Genomic DNA, 24,492 nt, shown 5'->3' on the forward strand with positions numbered 1-24,492 from the left:
GCTTTCCCTTGACCGAAGTTACAATATTTGGGGCCTTTAAGATTAGGAAAAAAAACAAGGGGGGATATGATAGATGTCTATAAAATTATGTGTGGTTTGGAAAAAGTGGACAAAAGATTTCTCCCTGTCTCATAATACTAGAACCTGGGGTCATCCAATGAAGCTGAATGTTGGCAGATTCGAGAAAATAAATATCCTCTTAACACAGAACATAACAGCTATGGAATTTGCTCACACAAGATGTAGTGATGGCCACCAACCTTGTTTTAAAAGGGGTTTAGACCAATTCATAACATAAGGCAATGAATGGCTAGTAGCCATGATGGCTGTGTAGTACCTCCACAGCATATTGCCTCTGAATACCTGTTGCCAGGAAGCATGGATGCTTGTGGGCTTCAAATAGATGTCTGGTAGACCACTGTGAGAACAGGATGCTGAACCAGATGATCCTTTGTTCTGATCCAGCAAGGCTCTTCTTATGTTCTTATGATAAGCCAGACTTTCTATCTGATGGAGCAAACTGACCAATCATCTTCCCCTGGTAAGCCTTGCATTCTAATAAACCTTGAATTTGTGTTATGTGCAAACCAGGGATTGTGGTCTGTTGTTCCCTAACAAGCCACAATCAGCAAGCCAACAACATATAACAGCTTTAGGTTGGCTGGCCATCAAGTTTTGTTATGAAGTTAGGGCTTCCTAGTTTCTTTAACCCGCTCATGCCAAGAGAGTACCAAAATGTAAGTGATCAGGCAGTGTGCTGATTCTTGGTAAGCTATGATATGTCAAAATGATTATATGAGAGTGCACATACAATCAATCACATGGCACAAATCAATCAATCAAGATGTTACCAGTCGGTGTGGGAGAAAGAAGTCTGGATTCAATTACTTTTGTCTCACTTCAAAGTAGACATGTATAGGATTGCAGCCAGTGGTGCCAACAGGATTGCCTAGGCCCTCCACCCCACGCACAAAAAATGACACAAATTTGCATAAAAAGTTCATATTTCTTCGTGTTGTATGCAAAATTATGTCCTTTTTGCAAATAAGGCAGATGATAAAAAAATTAATCAGGGGCTACACATAAGTAATAAGATGTCTGATGGAATGTAAGCAGGCAAAGCTTTTCCTATCATTAAATTTCCATACCTGAAAATGCTTCACTTGTTGAGTTTCTGCCTGCCATACAGCTGTTAAATGCACAAGAACCCTGCTCTTCCCCAGCAGCACCCCTAAACTATGCAAAGAACTCAAGTTTCAGGAGTTATAAACTAGCATTGCTGTAGAACCTATAATCAATTGATCTTAGGCTGGCAGTACGACATTCAGTGCAAGATCAGGCATGTTATGTCAGATGGCAGGGAGGTCAAAAGAGAGTTAAGATTTACACCAACCAAGTTTCTGCTTGGATCAATTCAAGATTAAGTTGTTAAAAAGCAAGCAGTGGATCCTAACATCATTTGTTGAGGTTATTTTCTTATACTTCATAATAATTTTAGCAATGTTTTCAGCACAGGTCAGTCACCATTTTATTTATTTGTACTTTTAAAATTTTGAGTAAAAATGATGTGAGCTTTTGACATGAATATATCCATTTAAGTGTTATACCAGCAGTGTTTATTGCACCTGTGTGTGGGAAAGCAAGTAATCATCCCTTTCCCCCTTGTGCTGCTACAATCAACTTCACAACTGCTCCCCCAAATTATTTGCCTAAAAACCAAAACAAAAATACACACCAAGAGAATGTATAACACTGTACTGCAACGCAGGGTTGTCATACAATACATGGTTGTATGGTACAATGAACGTTATTTGAATTAGCATGGTAATTTTTTTAATGTTTACACACACAGGAAAAAAAAAACCCTATTTTTTCGCATGAAATAAACCCTGAATTAGAAAGACCATGAACTCCTGTTTTTGTTGCTGCCTTTTGCTTTTGGGCAAACATGCTACCAGTCATACCTACTCAGAAAAACTGGATATCTCAATTATTTTCTCAAGGCAACCATCACTTCTCTCCCAGGGAAGATGGGGGAAGGGAAGCTTCTGAAGGAAGCAGAAACTCTTTCAACATGAACCATGAAGTTCCTTCTCTTTTGTCTAAATTCCTGGTGTCCAACATGGTTGCCACTCACCACATGTGTTGAAATGGCTAATGGCCTGTGGTAAATTTGTGTTTTACTTCTACCACCTATCTTTAAATAATTATTTTATATATGTCCCAGTTCAAAAGGTGTCCACCCTCTGCCCTTAACAGTCACAGATTCATCTTGGTTATTGTATCACTATTTGAATTCTATGGAATGCAAATTATAATACAATAACATACAATATAAGAAATAAAAGAAGCAATAAAATACAATTCAAAATCATACAGCATCTAGCACAGTGCATTACAATTGCTACAACAGGCAGAAAAATCATGAAGTGGTCCATCAAGACCATCAACATTTTTCAAGTAGTCCATGCAGGGGGGAAAAGTTTGGGAAGTACTGGGTTAGAACGAAGCCAGCACATTTTGCTTTCTGTCTCTTATTCCACAGAGCTAGAGATCTACTTTTTGGGGGGAAAAGAAAGATCAGAGGGTGAAGTGCAATGTTAGTCATACTTACAGTAGACCCACTGACATCAGTTAACTTAAGCCCATTGCTTTCAATGGGTCTACTCTGAGTATATCTAACACGGAATGACACCCATAGTTTTGACCACCACAAGTTGTACATGCAGTACAATGACTAACTCAGCATTGATTATAAACCACTTTACATATTGCAACAGGAAATACAGACATGGGCTGCACAGTTTTCTGAATTGGCCTTGATTGCCCTGATGGATGAACTTTATTGGGAGAAGGACAGGGGTTACTCTTACTTGATCTCTAAGTGGCTTTTGATACCATTGGCCATGGTATCCTTCTGGGCTGACTTGGCCACATGGATATTGGAGGCACTGTTTTACAGTGGTTCCAATCCTATCTCCAGGGTTGTTTTATTGATTGATTGATTATTTTATTTATTTATTTATTATTTGATTTTATTCCTCCCAGCAGGAGCCCAGGGCGGAAAACAGAAACACTAAAAACACATAAAAACATCATAAAACAGACCCTAAAATACACCAAAACAAAACATTCTTTAAAAAAAGCTTTTAAAACATCTTTAAAAAAGGGTTAAAAAACGTATTTTAAAATATATATATATTAAAAAGCAATTCCAACACAGACGCATACTGGGATAGGTCTCAACTTAAAAGGCTTGTTGAAAGAGGAAAGTCTTCAAAAGGCGCCGAAAAGATAACAGAAATTACGCCTGCCTAATATTTAAGGGGAGGGAATTCCACAGGGTAGGTGCCGCCACACTAAAAGTCCATTTCCTATGTTGTGCGGAACAGACCTCCTGATAAGATGGTATCTGCAGGAGGCCCTCACCTGCATAGCGCAGTGATCGACTTGGTTTTTAAGGGGTAAGACGGTCTTTCAGGTAACTTGGTCCTAAGCTGTATAGGACTTTGTACACCAAAACTAGAACCTTGAACTCGGCCCGGTAGCAAATGGGCAGCCAGAGCAATTCTTTCAGCAGCAGGGTGACATGTTGGCGATACCCTGCCCCAGTGAGCAGTCTCGCCGCAGTTTTCAGAGCATAGCATTGAGTGATTGTCATTCGGCCCCCTGGCAGTTGTCTTGTGGGGTGTCTCAGGGTACCATCTTGTCCCCCATGCTGTTTAACTTCTATATGAAGCCCTTGGGAGCAGTCATCAGGAGATTTGGGGCGAGGTGTCAGCAGTAGGCTGATGATACCCAGCTCTATTTCTCCGTAACATCTGAATCGGGAGAGGCCGTGCAAGTCCTGGACTCAGTGGTGGGCTGGATGAGGGCCAATAAACTGAGTCTGAATCGTAGCAAGATGGAGGTGCTGTGGGTTGGTGGTTCCCAAGTCCGGATGATTGGTTGGTTGCCTGCTCTGGATGGGGTCGTACTCCCTCTGAAAGAGCAGGTTCGTAGTCTGGGGGTGCTCCTGGATCTATCTTTGTTGCTAGAGACCCAGGTAACCTCCATGGCTAGGAGTGCCTTTTACCAGCTTCGGCTGATAAGACAGCTGCGGCCGTTTCTGGACCAGGATAGCCTGACCACTCTTGTCCATGCACTGGTAACTTCCAGGCTTGGTTACTGTAATGCGCTCTATGTGGGGCTGCCCTTGGGGTTGGTCTGGAAGTTGCAGCTGGTGCAAATGTGGTGGCGAAACTGCTCATTGGGGCAGGGTATTGCCAACATGACACCTCACTGCTGAAAGAACTGCACTGGCTGCCCATTTGCTACCAGGCCAAGTTCAAGGTTCTAGTTCTGGTGTACAAAGCTCTATACAGCTTGGGAACCAGGATACCTGAAAGACTGTCTTACCCCTTATATACCCAGTCAATCACTGCGCTCTGCGGATGAGGGCCTCCTGCAGATACCATCTTATCAGGAGGTCCGTTCTGCACAACATAGGAAATGGGCCTTTAGTGTGGTGGTACCTACCCTGCGGAACTCCCTTCCCTTAAATATTAGGCAGGCGCCATCTCTGTCATCTTTTTGGCGCCTATTAAAGAGTTTCCTCTTTCAACAAGCCTTTTAAGTTAAGACCTATCCCAGTCTGCATCTGTGTTGGAGTTGCTTTTAATATGTTTTTTTTAAAACCTTTTTGTTCCTAAACAGTATGCTTTTTTTAACCCTTTTTATTTAAGATGTTTTTAAAGCTTTTTTAAAGAGTGTTTTTAAAGTTGTTTTGTTTTAATGAATTTTAAGGTCTGTTTTTATGATGTTTTAAAGTGTTTTTACTGCTTTTGTTTGCTACCCTGGGCTCCTACTGGGAGGAAGGGAGGGATATAAATTAAATAATAAATAAATAAAAATGGAGGCCTAGGTGTTCTCAGTGGCTAGGAGTGCCTTTTATCAGCTTCAGCTGGTAAGACAGCTGCGGCCATTTCTGGACCAGGATAGCCTGACCACTGTTGTCCATGTACTAGCAACCTCCAGGCTGGATTACTGTAATGCGCTCTATGTGGGGCTGCCCTTGAGGTTGGTCTGGAAGCTGCAGCTGGTGCAAAATGTGGTGGCGAGACTGCTCACTGGGGCAGTGTATCGCCAACATGTCAACCCACTGCTGAAAGAATTGCACTGGCTGCCCATTTGCTACCAGTCTAAGTTCAAGGTTCTAGTTTTGGTGTACAAAGCCCTATTCAGCTTGGGAGCAGGATACCTGAAAGACTGTCTTATCCCTTATATATCCACTTGATCACTACGGTCTGCAGATGAGGGCCTCCTGTGGATACCATCTTATCAGGAGGTCCGTTCTGCACAACATAGGAAATGGACCTTTAGTGTGACGGCACCTACCCTGTGGAATTCTCTCCCCTTAAATATTAGACAGGTGCCATCTCTGTTATCTTTTCGGCGCCTATTGAAGACCTTCCTCTTTCAACAAGCCTTTTAAGTTGAGACCTTATCCCAGTCTGCATCTGTGTTGGAAGGGCTTTTTAATATGTTTTTATTTATTTATTTATTTATTTATTTATTTAATTCGATTTCTATACCGCCCGTAGCAAGCTCTCTGGGCGGTGTACAAACAATAAGATATATAATTACATTTCAATTTTAAAACAATCCTTAAAAACACAATTAGACGAGCAGACAAAACACAACCAACTTAAATAATATCAAATACAAATACAAGATACAAGATACAAATATTAAGATTTAAAATGATTTAAAATGATTTTAAAATGCCTGGGCAAAGAGGAAGGTTTTCACCTGGCACCGAAAAGATAATAAAGTAGGCGCCAGGCGTACCTTTTCAGGAAGGGTGTTCCATAGTTCGGGGGCCGCTACCGAGAAGGCCCTCTTTCTTGTAATCACCTTCCGGGTGTCTTTTTGAGTAGGCACCCAGAGGAGGGCCTTCGATGTTGAGCGTAGTGCCCGGGTAGGTTCATATCGGGAGAGACGTTCCACCAGATATTGTGGGCCCGTGCCGTGTAAGGCTTTATAGGTTAAAACCAGCACCTTGAATTGGGCCCGGAAACGAGTAGGCAGCCAGTGCAAGCCGGCCAGGATTGGTGTCACATGTTGCGACCGCTTGGTCCCAGTTATTAATCTGGCCGCCGCATTCTGCACAAGCTGCAGTTTCAGAACCGTATTCAAAGGCAGCCCCACGTATAGTGCATTGCAGTAGTCCAACCTTGAGGTTACCAGAGCATGGACAACTGAAGCAAGATGTTTCCTGTCCAGATATGGGCGCAGCTGGGCCACCAGCCTAAGTTGGTAAAAAGCACTCCGTGCCACCGAGGCCACCTGCGCCTCAAGTGACAAGGACGGGTCCAAAAGGACTCCCAAGCTACGCACCTGCTCCTTCAGGGGGAGTGTAACCTCATCCAGAACAGGTCGAACATCCAACTAGTCAGGGGATCCATTTACTAACAGCATCTCAGTCTTATCTGGATTGAGCTTCAATTTGTTCGCTCTCATCCAGTCCATTATCGCGGCCAAGCACCGGTTTAGGACCTTCACAGCCTCACCTGAAGATGAGAAGGAGAAGCAGAGCCGCGTATCATCAGCATACTGATGAGAACGCACTCCAAAACTCCTGATGACCGTCCCCAGCGGCTTCATATAGATATTAAAGAGCATGGGGGACAGAACTGATCCCTGCGGAACTCCATATTGGAGCGCCCAGGGTGTTGAGTAGTGCTCCCCAAGCACAACTTTCTGAAGACGATCTGTCAGATAGGAGCGGAACCACTGCCAAGCAGTGCCTCCAACTCCCAAATCCGCCAGCCTCTCCAGAAGGATACCATGGTCGATGGTATCCAAAGCCGCTGAGAGATCCAGGAGAATCAACAGAGTTACACTCCCTCTGTCTTTCTCTCGACACAGGTCATCATACAGGGCGACCAAGGCTGTCTCTGTACCAAAACCGGGCCTGAACCCCGATTGAAATGGATCCAGATAATCGGTCTCATCCAAGAGAGCCTGGAGCTGGGATGCAACCACCCTCTCCAGAACCTTGCCCAGGAATGGCACATTTGCTACCGGTCTGTAGTTATTCAAGTTATCTGGGTCCAGGGATGATTTTTTCAGAAGCGGTCTCACTACCGCCGCCTTAAGGCATTGTGGGACCACTCCCTCACCTAGTGAGGCATTAATCACTTCCCTGGCCCAGCCGGCAGTGCCAACCCTGCTAGCTTTTATTAGCCAAGAGGGGCAAGGATCTAGCACAGAAGTGGTTGCACGCACCTGTCCAAGGACCTTGTCAACGTCCTCAAGCTGTACCAATTGAAACTCATCCAACAAAATATGATCAGACTGTGCTCCGGAGACCTCAGTTGATTTCACTGCTATAAGTTTGGAGTCTAAGTCCTGGCAAATGCAAGAGATTTTATTCTGGAAGTGCTTCGCAAATTTATCACATCGAGCTTTAGAAGATTCCATCACGTCCTTAGGGCCAGAGTATAGAAGTCCTCTGACAGTTTGAAACAACTCCACCGGACGCGAGATCGAGGCTTGAATAGAGGCAGTGATGTGTTGTTTCTTTGCTGCACACACCGCCCCAAAGTACGTCTTGTTATAAGCACTCACCAGTGCAAGGTTGCATTCGTCAGGAGTCCGCCTCCATCTGCACTCAAGCCGTCTCCTACATTGTTTCATCGCTCTCAGCTCTAAAGTATACCATGGAGCTGACTGAGCTCTACAACGGAGAGGGCGCACAGGTGCGATCACGTCAGCTGCCTGGGTCATCTCCGCATTCCACAGATCAGCCAGGGTGTCGATGTGAGCGCCAGCCTTATCAGCTGGAAAACTTCCCAGGGCTTTTTGAAAACCATCCGGATCCAGCAGCCTCCGGGGGCGGACCATCTTAATAGGTCCCCCACCCTTGCTTTTTTTAAAAGAGGTGTTCTGAAAGCTTTTCTAAAAAATGTTTTTAAAGATGTTTTGTTTTAATGTATTTTAAAGTCTGTTTTTCTGATGTTTTAAAGTGTTTTTAGTGCCTTTGTTTGCTGCCCTGGACTCCTGCTAGGAGGAAGGGCGGGATATAAATCAAACAATAAATAAATAAATAAATTTTCAGTCACAGCTACCTGGTGTGTCTGTTAGAGACACTTAACACTACATAGCTATCTGCCACCAGGTCAGTGATGAGCAATATGCATTAAAGATTCAGACTCATAAGAGCATAAGAGGAGCCTGCTGGATCAGGCCAATGGCCCATCTAGTCCATCATCCTATTCTCAAAGTAGCCAACCAGGTATTTTACTCAAACCAAGCTATTTTGGTCAGGTGATGGAGTCATCAGATTCTTTGGACTCTTTGGACTTTGGATTCTTTGGAATAACCACCATGTTGTAGTGTAAGGTATCTTCCCATTCTGCCCAACACAGCTTCACATAACTGAAAACTTGTATTCCATAAACGGATTGGACCCAAATGATTGATTACTTTATTTTCTGCTTTGCAATTGGAGATTATATTACATTAATAAAACCATATATGTTTTATATCCCCATCTCAAACATGTGCTTGTAAATGCCTTAAATTCAATTAAATTGAACTTGTAAACTTGTGTGGATTATATAGCCGTGCAGCCTAGTTTTTCCTATTTGTATTTACTCCGATTGACACTAATAGCACCTATTCACCAGTAAGCATGCACAGGATTGCATCCTAATATTTTTAATGTGGGAATCCTCCAGTTAAGCAAATTCAAGTCAAATTAATTTCCATAGGAACATTAAGCATGTGCTTACCTCTTTCCTGTTGAAATGCATTACTCTTAACTGGTCACGTTTTGCTAGATTGTACCCTGTACTAGTATTTTGTGTGACAGCTGTATTTACTCACAATTTAATTAATTTCAATTAATTTGACTGGATCTTACTTCCAAGTTAGGCTGCAATCCAAAGTAGGCATGCAGTTAAATACTATGCCTACATACTTTGAACTAAGCTTTCCAAGTAAACAGGAGAGGATCAACTACATGTCCCACGGAATTATTTTTATCTAGCACCATCTATGGATATGGTGCTTTACAAAGGACAAGTATGACAGGACTATACCCCAAGGGGCTATAATTTAAAACAGACACAGGGAAACAACAGAGGAAAGAGGGTGTCTGTAGTTAGGGGAAAATATGTAATCATTTCAATTACACTTCTTTGGCTGAGTGACAGAAGCAGGGGTGTAGTCATCCAGGGTCATGGGCAGGTCTTAGACTCCTTACATTTTTGGGAGCAGGGTCCCAATGTCTCCAGCATCCTATGAGCCAATCAGCACAAAAGGGGAGTGTGTTAGCCACTAAGAAAAGTCTTTCCACGTGCTTCTTTGTCCTTTCTTGCTTATTGGAACCAATCAGAGTGAAAGAAAGTGAGTGAGCCACTGAGAAGACTCATCTCAGTAGGTAGCACTCTCCTTTTTCATGCTTATTGGCTCCTAGGGATGTATGTTGTATTTATTTATTTATTAAATTTATACCCCACCTTATGGCCAAAAGGCCCTCAAGGCGGCTTACAAAAACATGAATATAACAACTCAAATATAACAACTCATCATAATGCATCAATACAATAATGCAATTCTCAAAATTAAATAGCAAATAACATTATTAAAAGAAAAGAAAAACCATTTAAATGTGCCACAATAAGAGAACCGCATTCAGCCAGGTTTTTTATACTAGATATGCTCTGCTCCGGAGGTAAGACAGTCTCAATTTGAAAGGACACAAATTGGCTGTTAATGTTGTAGGAGAAGGCACATGTGGGAAGGAGTATGGAGATAGTGACAGAGAGCAAGCGAGTGAGAGGGCGTGGCATGACTATCATGAAGGCACCCTGCACTTCTTAATTTGCCACTACACTACCTCTTATAGAAGTATAGAGATTAGGGGGATAAGGAAAGGACATATCCAGATGGAACAGATGAAGGGAGACAATGAACAGGAGTCAGATTGGGACAGAATAGGGCTTATTCCCCTAGGGGTGTTGTCACTAATAATAATAATTTGATTTATTACCTTACCTTCCCTGTAAGGCTCCAGGGTGGATGACAATAATCTAAAATGCAAAATTAGAGACAGTTTAAAACAAACTGCGGCCCTACGCCTCATTAATATCAATTTGACATACGTGGAACAAGGCTGCCTGAGGATTGTAGCCCCCAGGGATCTCCTCTATTTCCTTCCACACCATAGCAACCTTGGTGCGTCATTCTGCCCTTTAAAATGAAAATGAGAAGACAGCGGAGCTTAGTAAAAGAGGAAGAATACACGGTACTCCAGCAAGCGTGGGGAAAAAGTACGGCGTGGGGAAGCAAAGCAAGCAGACGGAGTCTTTTCGGTCGCCTTGTTCGAGCAATAGCTAGCGCTCCTGTTCCTTATCGTTCCTTTCTTATTCCCCTAGCCGCTTTACCTCCGCCGGGGTCAGGTCAGGTGAAAAGGAGGCAGTGCCGCCCAGTTAGGTTATTCGATCCCCCGAGCTCGGTGCTCCGCCCCGCGGGGGCCGCTGACCCGGATGCGCTTTGCTTTCCCCGGCCTACCTATGTGAGCCGACGGTGGCGCCGCTGCCAGTAGTAAGCTCCAGCAGGGGCAGCGGCAGCAGACAAGGCGGCAGGGCGGGGACCGAAGATGGCCGAGTCCCCGGAGGAGGTGGCGGTGCTAGTACAGCGCGTGGTGAAGGACATTAACAACGCCTTCAAACGCAACCCTCACATGTGAGTGAATGAGCGCGCGCGCTGTAAGGCGCCAGAGAGGAAAGGACGGTGGCGGCGCGTTCTAGAACGCCCTGGGGTCTGCCTTCGCCTGCCGCCCCTCCCTTCTTTCACTTAGAGATGATCCTTTTCCAGGCGGGCAGGGAGGGTTAAGTTGTTTGGGGCGCAGGAAAGTTACTGAGTCTCCTAACTGTAGGAGGTAATTATGCTGGCTTCGACGGACCTCTCTCTATCCCTGTCTCTCTTTCCCTTCCTTTCGTACCGCCGAACTTGTGTCCCCTCGTGTGAGAGTAACTTCAGGGAGGGAAGGACGGATCTGAGAATTCCATTTGCAAAATGGAAGCAAAGGCAAAGAGTTACATAAAACTACAGCTAGAGAATGTATTATAATATTATTTGCAATGCATAATGACGAATTATACGTATCAGCGTGGCGAAAAAGCCAAGATCGTATTCGTTATTGGGTGTAACTTTCAAAGCCTATAAAGGATGTGGTAAGCTTTCCCTTCCAAGCCTCACTTTCCTTTTGCTAGAAACAGCAGGGGTGTACAATAATGAGGTTATAAGACCCTTTGCCATTTAGATTTGCCAATGCCAGTCTTTAAAAGGTTGCCCCTTATGCCATCTTCCTCCTCCTCCTCCAGAGATGGTTGATAGATAGCAGGGCGCTATACTTTATTTTTTTATTTTTTCACTGTTAATATGACAGACCTAGTTTTGCAGTATCCCTTAATAGGACTTTGTATCCACTCACCACTGAATCTTTACATGGTATCTCTCTCTGAACCAAAATAGACAGGAAATGGGGAAAAACAAACCTCTGGATCATTAGCATAGATATATGTTACCATCTGGGAATAGCTTGTGTAAGAGCCCCACTGCAGATCAGTGATAGGCATGTATTAACCACTTCAGGTCTAAACTTATATATAAATATATCCTCAGTTGTGAAGGTTAGAATTCTTGAGGTCAACATGTTGAACAAATTCTGGTTAAAAATTCAGAATGCTGTTAAAATTAATGAAAGCATGCAACAGTTTCCCCACCTTTTGCTTTTGTTTTAATGCGTTGATGACTACTGCAAGGCTGAGCATATATTAAAGGTAATATGAATGTAGCTTTTGCCATCTGTGTCTCTATAGTGACCGTCATGACATAAGGAGGGGAGAAGCAGGTCTGGAAGCAGGCAGTAAAAATGCACAATTGGGAGTTTTGATTGGCCCATTGTTTAATGCATAGCTTGAGATAAATGAACTCCTTCTGCATATGATGATGATAGCTGCAGAGACAGATGGTAGACAACCAGGAACACACTTTTAATAACGTGTGAAGCAGCACTGAGAATTATAGTTGTTTTTTTAGTACAGCTCTTAGGTACGAGTGAGTCTATTACTTTGAAGAGTTGGCTAGTTGTTACAGTGTGATCCTTACAGGGCTTATTTTATCAGGTTGCTATAAAGTGAAAATTTAGAATAATGACCCGTTTTAAAAAAAATTCAAATCTCCTTGTAGTGCTTATTTGAAGGCAGGGAATTACTCTTGTGTGTTCTGCACTGGCAGGTAACGCATTGGATCAGTCGATACAACTGGGCAAGACATTGGAACATAGGAAGCTGCCTTATACCAAATCAGCCTGTTGGTCCATCTAGCTCAGTATTTGCAACCCTGACAGGCAGTGTCTCTCCCATGTTTCAGACAGGGAATCTTTCCCAGCCCTACTTGGAGATGCCAGGAATTGAACCTGGGACCTTTGGCTGCTCTGCTACTGAACTATGGCCCTTTCCCTCTGGATATGATCTAGAATTGGGGGAGATTAATTTAATTCAGTCGTCATGGTCAAATGTGGCAAAATTTGGATTAACATCGACATCTCCCAAGGGTGGGATGGTTCCACCCCTGGAGACTTATGAAGGATTCCTGAAAGCTCTGGGGAAGTTTCCAGCTGACATGGCTGGCTCTCCTGTTGTAACTCTGGTTGCGCTATGGAATGGAAAGAACTATTGATAAGTCCGGCCAACCACATGTACACTCAACTGTTACCCTTCATAGCTATTAACATCTAGCTGTAGTAGATTGACTGGGTGGGTCTAGGAGGTGGGTAAATGCTGCTTTGAGGGAGGGCATAGTGTATCCACTCCTTAAGAAACTCTTCTCAGATCCAAGGTTTACAAAACGTTGGAGCAGGACACAACAATTTAAAATCCAACGACCAAGTGAAAGAAAATACAGTTAAAAACTACAATAAACCAACCGCTCTGTCAAAATTACAGTCAGTGTAGTTATGTGGCCACATGCACAATGTATGCATTGCAGGCATATACGCAACAAATTCAAGAGGTTTGGCAGAAGAGGCCTTCAGTTGGCACCAAAATTGGATAGCAGCTACATTTCAGAGAGGAGAGTGTTCCAAAATGTGTGTGCTATTGCTGAGAAGGCCCTCTGGTGAATCACAGATTTCCAGACCATGGTCAGTGATGGCACCACCAGAAGAACTTCCTTAGCCAATCTCAAGGCTCAGGCAGTACTGTATGGAGGAAAGCACCTCTTTATACAACTAGGTCCTAAGCCATTCAGGGCTGTATATATTAACACTAAAACTTGAATTGGGCCCAGTGACAAATAGGCAGTCAGTGTACCTTTGAGGACCAGTGTTATATCATCCCATTCAGACATGCTCACTAAAACTGGCTGCTGTGTTTTGCATTGGCTGAAATCTCTGGACCATTCTCAAGGGCAGCCTCATGTAGAGCAAGTTGCAGTAATCCAACTGGGAGTTTACTAGTGCATGCATCACTGTAGCCAGACTGTCACAGTCCAGGAATGGCCATAGCTGGTGAAACAGCCAGAGCTGGAAAAAGGTACTCTGCACCAATGAGATCACCTGGATCACCAGTGACAGAGTACTCCCAGACTATTCACCTGATCTTTCAGGGGGAGTGCAGTCCCAACTAGAAGGTTTCCTGTTTACTGGTACCAGTGTACAGCATCTCTGTCTAGTTAGGATTCAGTTTCAGTTTATTGGTCCTTATCTAACCCAGTTACTGCCTCCAGACCCTGGTCCAGCACTGTTCACCTTCTCCTGATTTGGATGTCACAGAGAAATAGAACTGAGTGTAATCTGCTTATTGATGATACGGCATGCTCCTATTTTTGGGCAAGGTTCTCAAGAGGATAATGGCTGAGTAGCCGGGAATTCGTTGGCAACCTGTTCTGAGTGGGCTTACAGTCTCCCTGAAGGAGCCAGTGTGTGGTCTGGGGGTATTCCTTGATCCAACTCTATCGCTGGAGGCTCAGGTGACCTCACCAGCATGGAGTGCTGTTTCCTAGCTCCAGCAGGTTCACCAGCAATGGCCATTCCTGGATAGAGAGAGCCTGGCTACAGTGAGTCATGTTCTGGTAACCTCCCATTTGAATTATTGTAATGTGCTCTAGAATTATAATGTGTGGGGCTGCCTATAAAAGACTGTTTGGAAACTACAATTAGTGCAGAATGCTGCGACTTCATTGCTGACTGGGGCCAATAGTGGGGATCATATAACACTGACCTTGAGAGATATTCAGTGGCTATTTGTCACCAGGTTAAATTTAAGGTGGTGTTGCACTATAAACCAGGGCCCAGTTATCTGAAGGAATGCATCTCCCCATATCAGCCTGGCAGGGAGGCCCTTCTCAGTGGTGGTGTCCCGATTATAGAATGCCCTCCCCATAGAAATATGATTATCACAAACGTTGTTGACATTCTGGTCTTAGGTTAAAAACCTGCCTGTTTGCCTGGGCAAATATGGGATATTAGTCTGCAGCTGCAACTGCTTGTGTTTTGATGCTGGAAAATATTGTTTTGTACTATTTTGTCTGCTCTTGTTGATCTGTTGTTACCATTTTAAATGATGTAAGCCAGCTGGGATCATTGGATGACGAGTGGGTTAAAAATGCTTATTACTGTTGTTGGATTGGGATTTGTGAAAACGTAATTAGGCAAAGGAGACCTTGAATACATTGTCACTTTTTGCTGCTGACTTGCCCTGTGCCTTTGATATCACTTTCATCAGGCTTAGGTGTCAAGACAAAAAATAAAATAGATTTGATTGTACATACAGGATGGTGGTATGGGGCAAGAAATACAGATGGTAAAGGAAGAATTAACTTCAGTTTTGTTACATATGGTAAGACTGTCCAGAAAAGTAGGCTAAGGACAGCCATGTCGTCTGTCTCCTTCTTGCTTAGGGTAAGTAGTGATTGCCATATGGCAGGTAACAAAGGGCTAATGCGCATGGTATCCCATTTCCCACTTCCTCTCCCCTGCACATACTACTCCTATTGGAGAAGAAGCAGCAAGCCAGGTCTCAACTCATGTAAAAGTATTGAATGCTCATCACATTTTGCTCCTTCCCCTAATTTAGTATGATGTGATTTAGATGTTCGCTGTGAAGATCAAAATGTTGTTATATTGGAAGCACGTTATTTGTCATTCTTTTTTTATAATGTATTTTATGTAGAATAGAAAAAATATATTCTTTACCTTTATGCATAAACATGCATTTTTCCATTGGTGGGGAAACGATATGACCTGGCAGATGAACAGGGTAAGTGCAATCCTGCTGATTTCCCTGAATCTTGCAGCAGTATTCATTATTGTTGACCATGGTATCCTCCTGGACCCCTTGCCTGGAATGAGACTTCATAGTGGTTTTGGTCCTTCCTGACAGGTTAAGTCTCAGAAGGCCATGCCTGGAGATTGCTGTTCCATTCTTTGGTGTATGAAGTGACACACACTTCCATCTTGTATCACATGCTATTCTACCTTTCACATAAAACTGCTCTGTCAGCCTGGGAGAAGACCTGCTTTGGCCCTTTTACCCCAAAGTGACTTTGGAAGCCTACACCTGCCTACACCTGTGTTGAAGGGGAGGAGCCCACACCTCTGCTTACCAAGAGACTGTGCTGCTCCAAAACAAGCTTCCGCTCAGAATAATGAAGTTGTGTAGGTGATATAGTAGATGGTTTTCCTTAGGAGGTGGAGGGGGTGTTAATGGTTACTACTTCTTTGTTTATTTTTAAAGATTGTTTTATTATGTTCATAATATATTTATATTTATATGCTGTTATATTTGTTATGTTACTGTTTTATTATTTTTGTTATTAGGAAATGGTTTTTGCAATTGTTTTTCAGATGTGTTTCTGTTCACCTTGTTGTACGCTGCTTTGAGTACAGTTTTTTTGTGGAAAGGCGGCATACAAATAAAATGATGAATGAACAAATGATACGGTGTAGGATCCCATTGGTATGCGGGTGACACCAGGTCTATATCTGTTTTCTGTCTTCCAGGCCCAGGGAAGGGATGGAAGCTCTAAGTCAGTGTCTGGGTTGATTTGGCTGTGAATGAACAAATTAGAGCTCTTTCTTGGCAAAGTGTAAGTCAAGTGTGGGGAACCTTTGGTGCTCCAGATGTTGCTGAATTACAACTCCCATCAGCTCCAGCAAGCATGGCCAATGCCCATGGATGATGAGAGTGGTAGTTCAGCAACAGCTGGACGGCCAAAGGTTCCCCACACCTGCTGAAGCTGCTATTGTGTGGGAAGCTAAGCAGGGTCAGTTGTGGTCAGTGCCTGGATGGGAGACCGCCTGGGAACCATATGTAACCCGCCTTGGATTTCAATCATGAAAAGAAAAGCGGGGTAGAAATGTAATAAATAATAAATGCAAACCGTTTTGTATTGTTAGGGGTCTGTTGACATCAACTCCAGGAAACAGAGTTTTAGACCCTTCAGAGGCCCACTGTGAATTGTTTGTGAGGCACTTTAAGGGTAAAGTTTCTCGCCTCCATAGCAATCTTGATGCCTCATCCACATCTATTGTAGTCCCCAGTGAGGTGTCCAGTGCAACATCTGCTGCAACTTCTTGGGATCAGTTTTGGTTGATGCGGCCTGATGATGTGGACAAGGTGCTTGTGATGATGTGACCAGCAACGTGTCCTCTTGGCCCTTGCCCTTCTTGGCTTATTAAAGTTTGCCAAGGGAGGTATGATCGAGTGGATCCCGGGTGTGGGCAATGTATCTTTGTGGGAACGAGTAGTCCTAGCTGCCGTGATCTGACCGTCTGAAAAAGCCCACCCTGGATCCATTAATTTGTGACAACCCCTTGGTTGCAAATACTCTCTTTTTAGGGAAGGTGATTGAGAGGGTTGTGGTGCAGCAGTTGCAAGTACTCTTTGATGAATCAGATTATCTTCACCCATTCCAATTTGGTTATGGAACTGAAATGGCCTTGGTTGCCCTGATGGATGACCTTTATCAGGAGAAGGACAGGGGGAGTGCGACCCTGTTATTCTTACTTGATCTGTCAGCAGCTTTTGATACTATTGGCCATGATATCCTTGTGAGCCGACTTAACGAGATGGGTGTTGGAGGCACTGTCTTACAGTGGTTCCGATCCTACCTCCAGGGTTATTTTCAGATAATAGCTCTATGTGTCTTTCACCTCCCTGGCAGTTGTGCTGTGGGGTGCTGCAGGGTACCGTCTTGTCACCGATGCTGTTTTACATCTGTATGAAGCCCTTGGGAGCTGTCATAAGGAGATTTGGAGCAAGGTATCAGATGATACCCAGCTGTATTTCTCTGTAACATCTGAGTTGGGAGAGGCTGTGCAAGCTCTGGACTTGGTGGTAGGCTAGATGAGGGTCAGTAGACTGAATCTGAATCCTAGCAAGACGGAGGTGCTATGGGATGGTGGTTCCTGAGTTTGGATAATTGGTCAGTTACTTGCTTTGGGTGGGGTCATACTCCCTCTGAAAGAGCAGGTTCGTAGTCGGGGGGAGCTCCTGGATCCATCCTTGTCGCTAGACCCAGGTGACCTCAACAGCTTGGAGTGCCTTTTACGAGCTTCAGCTGCTAAGATAGCTGTGGTCTTTTCTGGACCGGGATGGCCTAGCCACTGTTGTCCATGCACTGGTAACCTCCAGACTGGATTATCGTAATGCCCTCTGTGTGGGGCTGCCCTTGAGATTGGACCGGAAGCTGCAGCTGGTGCAAAATGTGGTGGTGTGACTGCTCACTAGGGCATAGTAATGCCAGCGTGTCACCCAGCTGCTGAAAGAATTGGAGTGGCTGCCCATTAGCTACCAGGCCAAGTTCAAGGTTCTGATTTTGGTGTACAAAGCCCTACACAGCTTGGGACCAGGATACCTGAAAGATCATCTTACCCCTTATAAACCCAGTCATTCACAGCTCTCTGCAGGTAAGGGCCTTCTGCCGATACCATCTTATCAGGAGGTACATTCTGCACAACATAGAAAGCAGACCTTTAGTGATGTGCCACCTACCCTTTGGAATCCACTCTCCTTAAATATTAGACCAGTGCCATCTCTGATATCTTTTCAGCACCTACTTAAGACCTTCCTCTTTCAACAAGCCTTTTAAGTAGAGATCTTATCCCAGTCTGTGTCTGTTAGAATTGCTTTTTAAGATGTTTTTAAAGTTTTTTAAAAATATGTTTTGTTTTGATATATTTTAAAGTCTGTTTTTAAGATGTTTTAGAGTGTTTTTAGTGTTTTGTTTGCTGCCCTGGGCTCCTGGGAGGAAGGGTGGGATATAAATTAAATAAATAAATAACAGATCCAAGTAAACTGCATTGGGAATGGAACTTCTTGTTGCCTTCAAATATTAAAACAACATTGTAGAAATATAATTGTGCCCTTCCAAGTCTGATTTGAAGAGAGATTTTTGCAGAAAAGTCTCCTTTGGGGCCAGTGATGGGGGTGAAAGATTTTCCAAAACAGAAGTTTTCCTCAGTGCTTTATTTTCCATGGGAAAATGTCCGTGTCATAAGTTCATTAGTCACATTGGATGGATGCCAATTTCAAATACAATATTAGACAAACTTGGCAGTTTCAAAGTTTTTACCATGCTCTGGCCCCATTTAGCTTTGTTTACTTAATGCAAGTCAAATAAACATGTTACATTAGATCACTCTCTAGGGCATTTGAATTTTTTTAATATGAACTGAAAAAAACCTGATGCAAATTAAATCTGTATAGGAAATTTTTCCAGAAATTAATTTTATTTGGAAAACCCATATCACTGGTTGGGCCAGAGGGTGGTATCCAGTGTTTTCACTCTGTGAACAGAAAGAGCTACTGTTCACGTAACAGGAGGTGAGCTCACAGCCCTTGTTTCAGGAATTACAATGCCTTTCATTCAGAGTCAATGTGACAGTGTAATCCTATATGTCTACTCAAAAGTAAGCCTCTGTGAAAAATAGTGTTTGTTCCCAGGTAAATGTGTATAGGTTTGAAACCATCATCTGAGCAAATATAGTGTGTCACATTATCCTGAAGACAGAACTAACTTGCATCAAGCTGGGAATATGTTTGCTTTTAGAAGTATTGTATGGATGCCCTCCATACACTGTAAATAAGATACTGTCTTTTGTAGTGCCTCAGCAAGGTACATTGTTTAACCACTCTCATCTCATTTTAAATTGCAATCTGCAACTTACAAATAATGTTTTTTGAGTAACTGTTTACTTTGTGTCTTGTACTCTGGTTCATTGACAGTAAGTACTATTGACTCAGTTTTATTTCTGTGGAAAGTGGATTAGAAAAGGGGGGGAAACTCAAATTGTTCTGTTTGACTTTTTTTCTGAGGCCAGCCTCCAGTTACCAGTACAAAGGAAGTAAAATTCCTGGGTGCAAATAAAATCTTGCATCTCTGAGTGGTGGTGCAAATGAACTGGGCTGTCATGTGGAAGCTGCTTGTAATGGCTCCTTGTGGCAGCTATATCCAGATAGTAAAACGTATGTGTGTGTGTGTGTGTTTCACAAAACTGTCTTTTTTGTTGGTTGAATTGGGTTAGGGTACATCAGGGTCACTAGCCTACATTTGGAAACCAGATAAATTGTTGTGGGCACCACACCTGCATGCACCCCCCTGACTGATTCTATTGGTTACAATAGAATGCTTCTTTGAAGCCTAATTTCAGTGGGATGAGGGGACCCTGCAAGCGCCAGAGAAGACCTGTGGGCACATGTGCACCCGCAAGTACTGCGCTAGCAAACTCTGGGTTACGCTGATCTGGCTCAGCTTCCAAATAAAAACTTCTTCAACTCTACCAGTTTCTTTACCAATTGACCGTGTGTTACATTCTAGTACTGTTTTGAGAGGGAATTGAGAGCCAATGTGATGTTTTGGCTAGGGTGTAAGACAAACAGGAAATCCAGTTTCATACTCACCCTTTGCCACAAAATTTACTGAGTGACCATGGGCAAGTGACTTTGTCTCAGCCTAACCCTTAGCACTGGACTTTTGTGAGGATAAAATGAATCAGAAACTATATATGTCAGCTTGTCCTTGGGGGAATGGTGGGATAAAAATAAATATTAATAATAATTTGAATGCTCTGTAGCTGAGAATTTTTTATTCATCAGTTCATGTTTGTGTGTTCAAGTCCTAGCATGCTTAAAATTGTCTTAACATTTTTCCTTTTAAACAAATGAATTAAATGGTGCGTCTCCCTCGCCCTTCCCCCCACTGTGGAACAAAATAATGGGCAGGAGGATTTAGTTGTATATAGACTGGTAAATTTCCATGACAAGCTAATGAAACAAATGGCAAACTATAAAATTATAAAACCATAAAATACAGAATACAGAAGAAATGACGAACATTTAAAAATGCTTGGCAAAATAGAAATGTTTTAAGCAGGTGACAGAATACCAGAATTGTGGGTACCTGTCTGATTTCATTGGGAAGAGTGTTCCAAAGTACTGATGACACTACACTAAAAGCCTTAGTTTGCATAGAAATTAGGTGGAATATGCAGAGCTTGGAAATGTTACTTTTTTTGAACTACAGCTCCCATCAGCCCAATCCAGTGGCCATGCTGGCTGGGGCTGATGGGAGTTGTAGTTCAAAAAAGTAACTTTTCCAAGCTCTGGGATATGAGATAACTGGGGGACAGTACTTCTCCAGATGATCAAAGCACTCTGTCCAGTTGGCACATAAGGCTAGCACCCTGCTGAAGTTAAGCAGGGTCAGTTGTGGTCAGTGCCTGGATGGGAGACCGCCTGGGAACCATATGTAAGCTTCCTTGGGTTTCAATCATGAAAAGAAAAGCGGGGTAGAAATGTAATAAATAAATAATGGTGCTAGACCATTTTGAGCCTAAATACACTTAACAGTAATTCCTTGAACTTAGTTTGGTACTGGCAGCCAGTGCAGTTTTCAGCAGTGGCATAATATGCTGATGTGGAGCTGTTCTGATCAAAAGCTGGGCTACAGCATTCTACCCTAGCTGCAATATCTGAACCAAGGGTAGCCCAACTTAGAGCTCATTGAAATTATCCAGTTTAGAGGTTACCGAGGCCTGCATAATTGTGTCCAAGTAATTCCTGTCCAAGAATGGCTGTACCTGGCATACCAGCTGAAACTGGTAGAAAGCACTCGTAGCAACTGAGGACACCTATGCCCCCAGTGACAATAGTGGATCTAAGAAAACTCCTAAACTACGTACCTGCTCCTTCAGGGAGAGTACATCCTCATCTAAAAAAGGTAACCTGCCAGTTTCCCAAACTTGGGAACACTCACCCACAGGTTAGAAACTTTAAAGGTCAATGCTATATTTGCTGTGCTAATTTACAGCTCAATTCTCCATGCTTGCTTGTAAGTAAGTAAGGCCTTTTGAATTCAGTGGGGGCTACACTTAAGTACACTTAGGCTGCTGCCTTAAAAACACTTGCTAGGGAGCAAGCCCCATTGAAAACTGTGGGGTATACTTCTGAGTCAACATGTACAGTGTTGCACTATTAATTGCATAATAGATTTTCAGGCTGGTTCTTCTAATTCTGGGAATCTTAAAAGAAACAAGCTGCCAGGAATAATGGAAGAGATTCACAAATAAGTAAGAGCAGGCTGACGGGAAATGAAGAAGATGGGCCAAATGAGAAAAACTGGTGTACTTTAATAAACCGTGAAAGGAGGAAATAGTTAGTGTCACGCTGCAGTTCCCTTGGCCACAGACTGGTGGTGCTGCAAAGTACAGTGTGTTGACTATAAGGAGCTGCAGCAGGAACTACCTTTCCTCCAGATCATGTGAAGGTTAGGGTGAGCGGGTGAAACTGGGCAGAGAGAGAGTGGGTGGTGGCAGGCAGACAATAGCCTGTGCGAGCCACAGAGCCAGTTTATGGGAAGCCTAGGAGTCGCTACTGCAAGGCCTCCCTTTCCTCCAGGCCATGGGGGGAAGGAAGGAGGGTGAACGGATGGGCGAGATCAAGTAGAGAGCGAGTGGTCAGCGGTGGGGGGTGCCATACTGGGTGAACCATGGAGCAACAAGCTGGCATATATCCTCAGCAAGCATCCTGCTTTACAGCTCCCACTGCTGCCGCTACCACCTACTTCACCAATGAAGGGGAAGGAGGAGGGAAGCGGCAGGAGAGCAGGATGGTTGTTGTGGAGCTGCCCAGGACTGTGCCGCCTGTCCTTCCTGTGTGGCTCACCTCCACTACCCTGCTCCCTCATCTGTTTCCCTTTTCTACAGGAGAAGGTCCAGAGGGAAGGTGTCTTGGCAATCTGGGGATGGGGGCCAGAGTGAGGACATTGAGGAGGTAGCAACCACACTGCAGTTCCTGGAGCCACTGGGAGGTTTGATGTGGTGGGTGCCTGGGGTTCCTATTTCTGAGATTAGGATGTGGGGTTGACGCACAAATTATATTTTTACTTGTCTTTTTGTTTTTAAGAGATGAAATTGGATTAATTCCCTGTCCTGAAGCCAGATATAACCGGAGCCCTATTGTCCTGGTAGAAAACAAACTTGGGGTGGAAAGCTGGTGTGTCAAGTTTCTTTTGCCCTATGTCCATAACAAGCTCCTTCACTACAGACAACGAAAACAATGGCTCAACAAAGAAGGTAAGTTAATCCATGAAATGCATGCTTCATAGTTAGTACATCATTCTTAAATTTCTGTGAAATGGTAAACAGAGCAACATTTACATTGAAAATGCCTGGATACGTAGTTGCATTTTAAATAAGGTGGGGCTTCTAAAGTGGTGCGTTCACTGTGATCTGGTTCACACAACATGGTAGGACGTGGAGGAGCAGTAAGGTTCTGTCCAGGAGCCTTCACATTCATGTGGTCTTCGTAAGCCATAGTTTGATTTATCTTGTCATTCTGGAGAATTCTTTATCTTTATTGTTAGTTGTATGCAAAACAAAATTAACTTACTAATGCAGTGCTTTGGGTTAGTGGCTCACAGCACAATCCTAACCATATCTTCTCAGAAGTAAGACCTATTGATTTCAGCGGGGCTTGTTTCTAGGTAAGTGAGGGTAGGACTGCAGCCTTAATAACTTAAGTCTTTAAAAATGTGAATTGGCTCTATGGAATATAGATGTTTTGTCTACAGGGCTTGGCGCCTAAGAAATTGAAACGTTTTGTATTTCCTTAAATTGCTGGACTGAGGAATGTTAATTGGCATTTAAGGGTAGGGCACACATTTTCAAAAATATATAAAATAAACATGGCCATATATATCTCAGCATCAAACTGCTACTCTTGAAATATGGCCATGATATGATTATGGGGTAAAATATGTTGGATTTTCAAACCTCTCTACCGTTCTTACTTCAGAACAGCAATCTTTACAAAATGATTAGAATTCAGCACAGACTTTGCTTTCACAGGTCCTTTTTGACAGCCCCCTTTAGAATGACATTTGCATCTTTTTTTCTTTCCAAAGAAGATTTTCTAATTCTTATATCCTTGTGAAAGTAGAATATCGTAAAGTACTGAAGATTTTTAAAACGGAATATTTCTGTGGCTGAGGACCTTTTCACGCTTTTTCTGTAAAAGCATAACCATTATTAAAGGTATATTTTTTTAAAGTTGTGGGATTTCTGTAAAAACAGAACTGCATGTTACGTAGCTTTTTGGAATGGAATGGATGCTTTAATTTGGCAAGCTGATACAACATTGTGTACAATAAACAACATGTTTTGGAGTTGCAGAAGGCATCACTTCTAAAGTGTGAAATCAAAAGGAAATTAGTTTATGTTGAAAATTGGTCAATGGGATCACCCAAGAAGACTTGGGTCCAGAACCATCTAGAGCAGTGGTTCTCAATCTTTTTTGGTTTGCGGTGCACTGTAAAACATATAAAAAATTTCTGGCGCACTTCGTGTACAAAATTAAAAAATATATTAATATATTTTAAACTATGAATAAAAATAACTTAATAATAATATACTTTCATAATATTTGCGGCACACCTAGCCACCTCTTGCGGCGCACTGTTTGAGAATCACTGATCTAGAGGCATCATGTTGGCTACCCCAATGCCATACTATCTACATTTTAGGTTACTTTTAACTGTTTTCAATGTATTTTAAAGCTGGTGACCCACCCTAGGACCTTTGCGTGAAAGGCAGGCAGGAAATCTAAAGCATAACAATACATGGATCAATTGTCTGACCATTTTAAAGAGCTCATATTTTCACCAGAGTTTGGTTGGTATCACTATCAGCCATGAATCACTATGTTCTATTTCCTTGGAATATCCACTTTTATAGCACATCCCAATATTTTATTTTATGGGTTACAATTTGAGATTCTTCTGAGAGGCAGATTTGACATGGGATGTTTCTGCTATTCTCTTTTGAAGTTGTCTGCCACTGTGGCAAATGCCCTTTGACAGAGAGGCAATATTTCTAAATGTGGAGCTTCCAAATCATTTTAGAGCTCTTAGGAACATAGGAAGCTACCTCATACCAAG

General features: G+C 43.0%; 2 protein-coding genes across 8 annotated transcripts in view; one reads left to right on the forward strand and one right to left on the reverse strand.

Moving 5' to 3' along the window:
* Window positions 1-10,725, reverse strand: part of CFAP95 (cilia and flagella associated protein 95) — a 52,692-nt gene extending 41,967 nt beyond the window's left edge. For 6 of the 7 annotated variants that reach the window (XR_009762868.1, XR_009762872.1, XR_009762871.1 and 3 more), the window contains exon 1: window positions 10,045-10,235. Coding sequence is in view for 1 of the 7 variants with exons in the window: in XM_061628342.1 (XP_061484326.1) it covers window positions 10,045-10,132 (88 nt within the window). In the remaining 6 variants the exon portion in view is untranslated. Of the gene's footprint in view, window positions 1-10,044 lie in introns of all 7 variants that reach the window. The other variant, XR_009762869.1, reaches the window with a different exon arrangement.
* Window positions 10,327-24,492, forward strand: part of PTAR1 (protein prenyltransferase alpha subunit repeat containing 1) — a 57,167-nt gene continuing 43,001 nt past the window's right edge. Inside the window, exons 1-2 of the mRNA XM_061628371.1 lie at window positions 10,327-10,734; window positions 22,461-22,630. Coding sequence (XP_061484355.1) covers window positions 10,649-10,734; window positions 22,461-22,630 — 256 coding nt within the window. The 5' untranslated portion in view covers window positions 10,327-10,648. The remainder of the gene's footprint in view (window positions 10,735-22,460; window positions 22,631-24,492) is intronic.

The sequence above is a fragment of the Rhineura floridana genome, chromosome 1 (assembly GCF_030035675.1).
Source record: "Rhineura floridana isolate rRhiFlo1 chromosome 1, rRhiFlo1.hap2, whole genome shotgun sequence".
Classification (NCBI taxonomy): domain Eukaryota; kingdom Metazoa; phylum Chordata; class Lepidosauria; order Squamata; family Rhineuridae; genus Rhineura; species Rhineura floridana.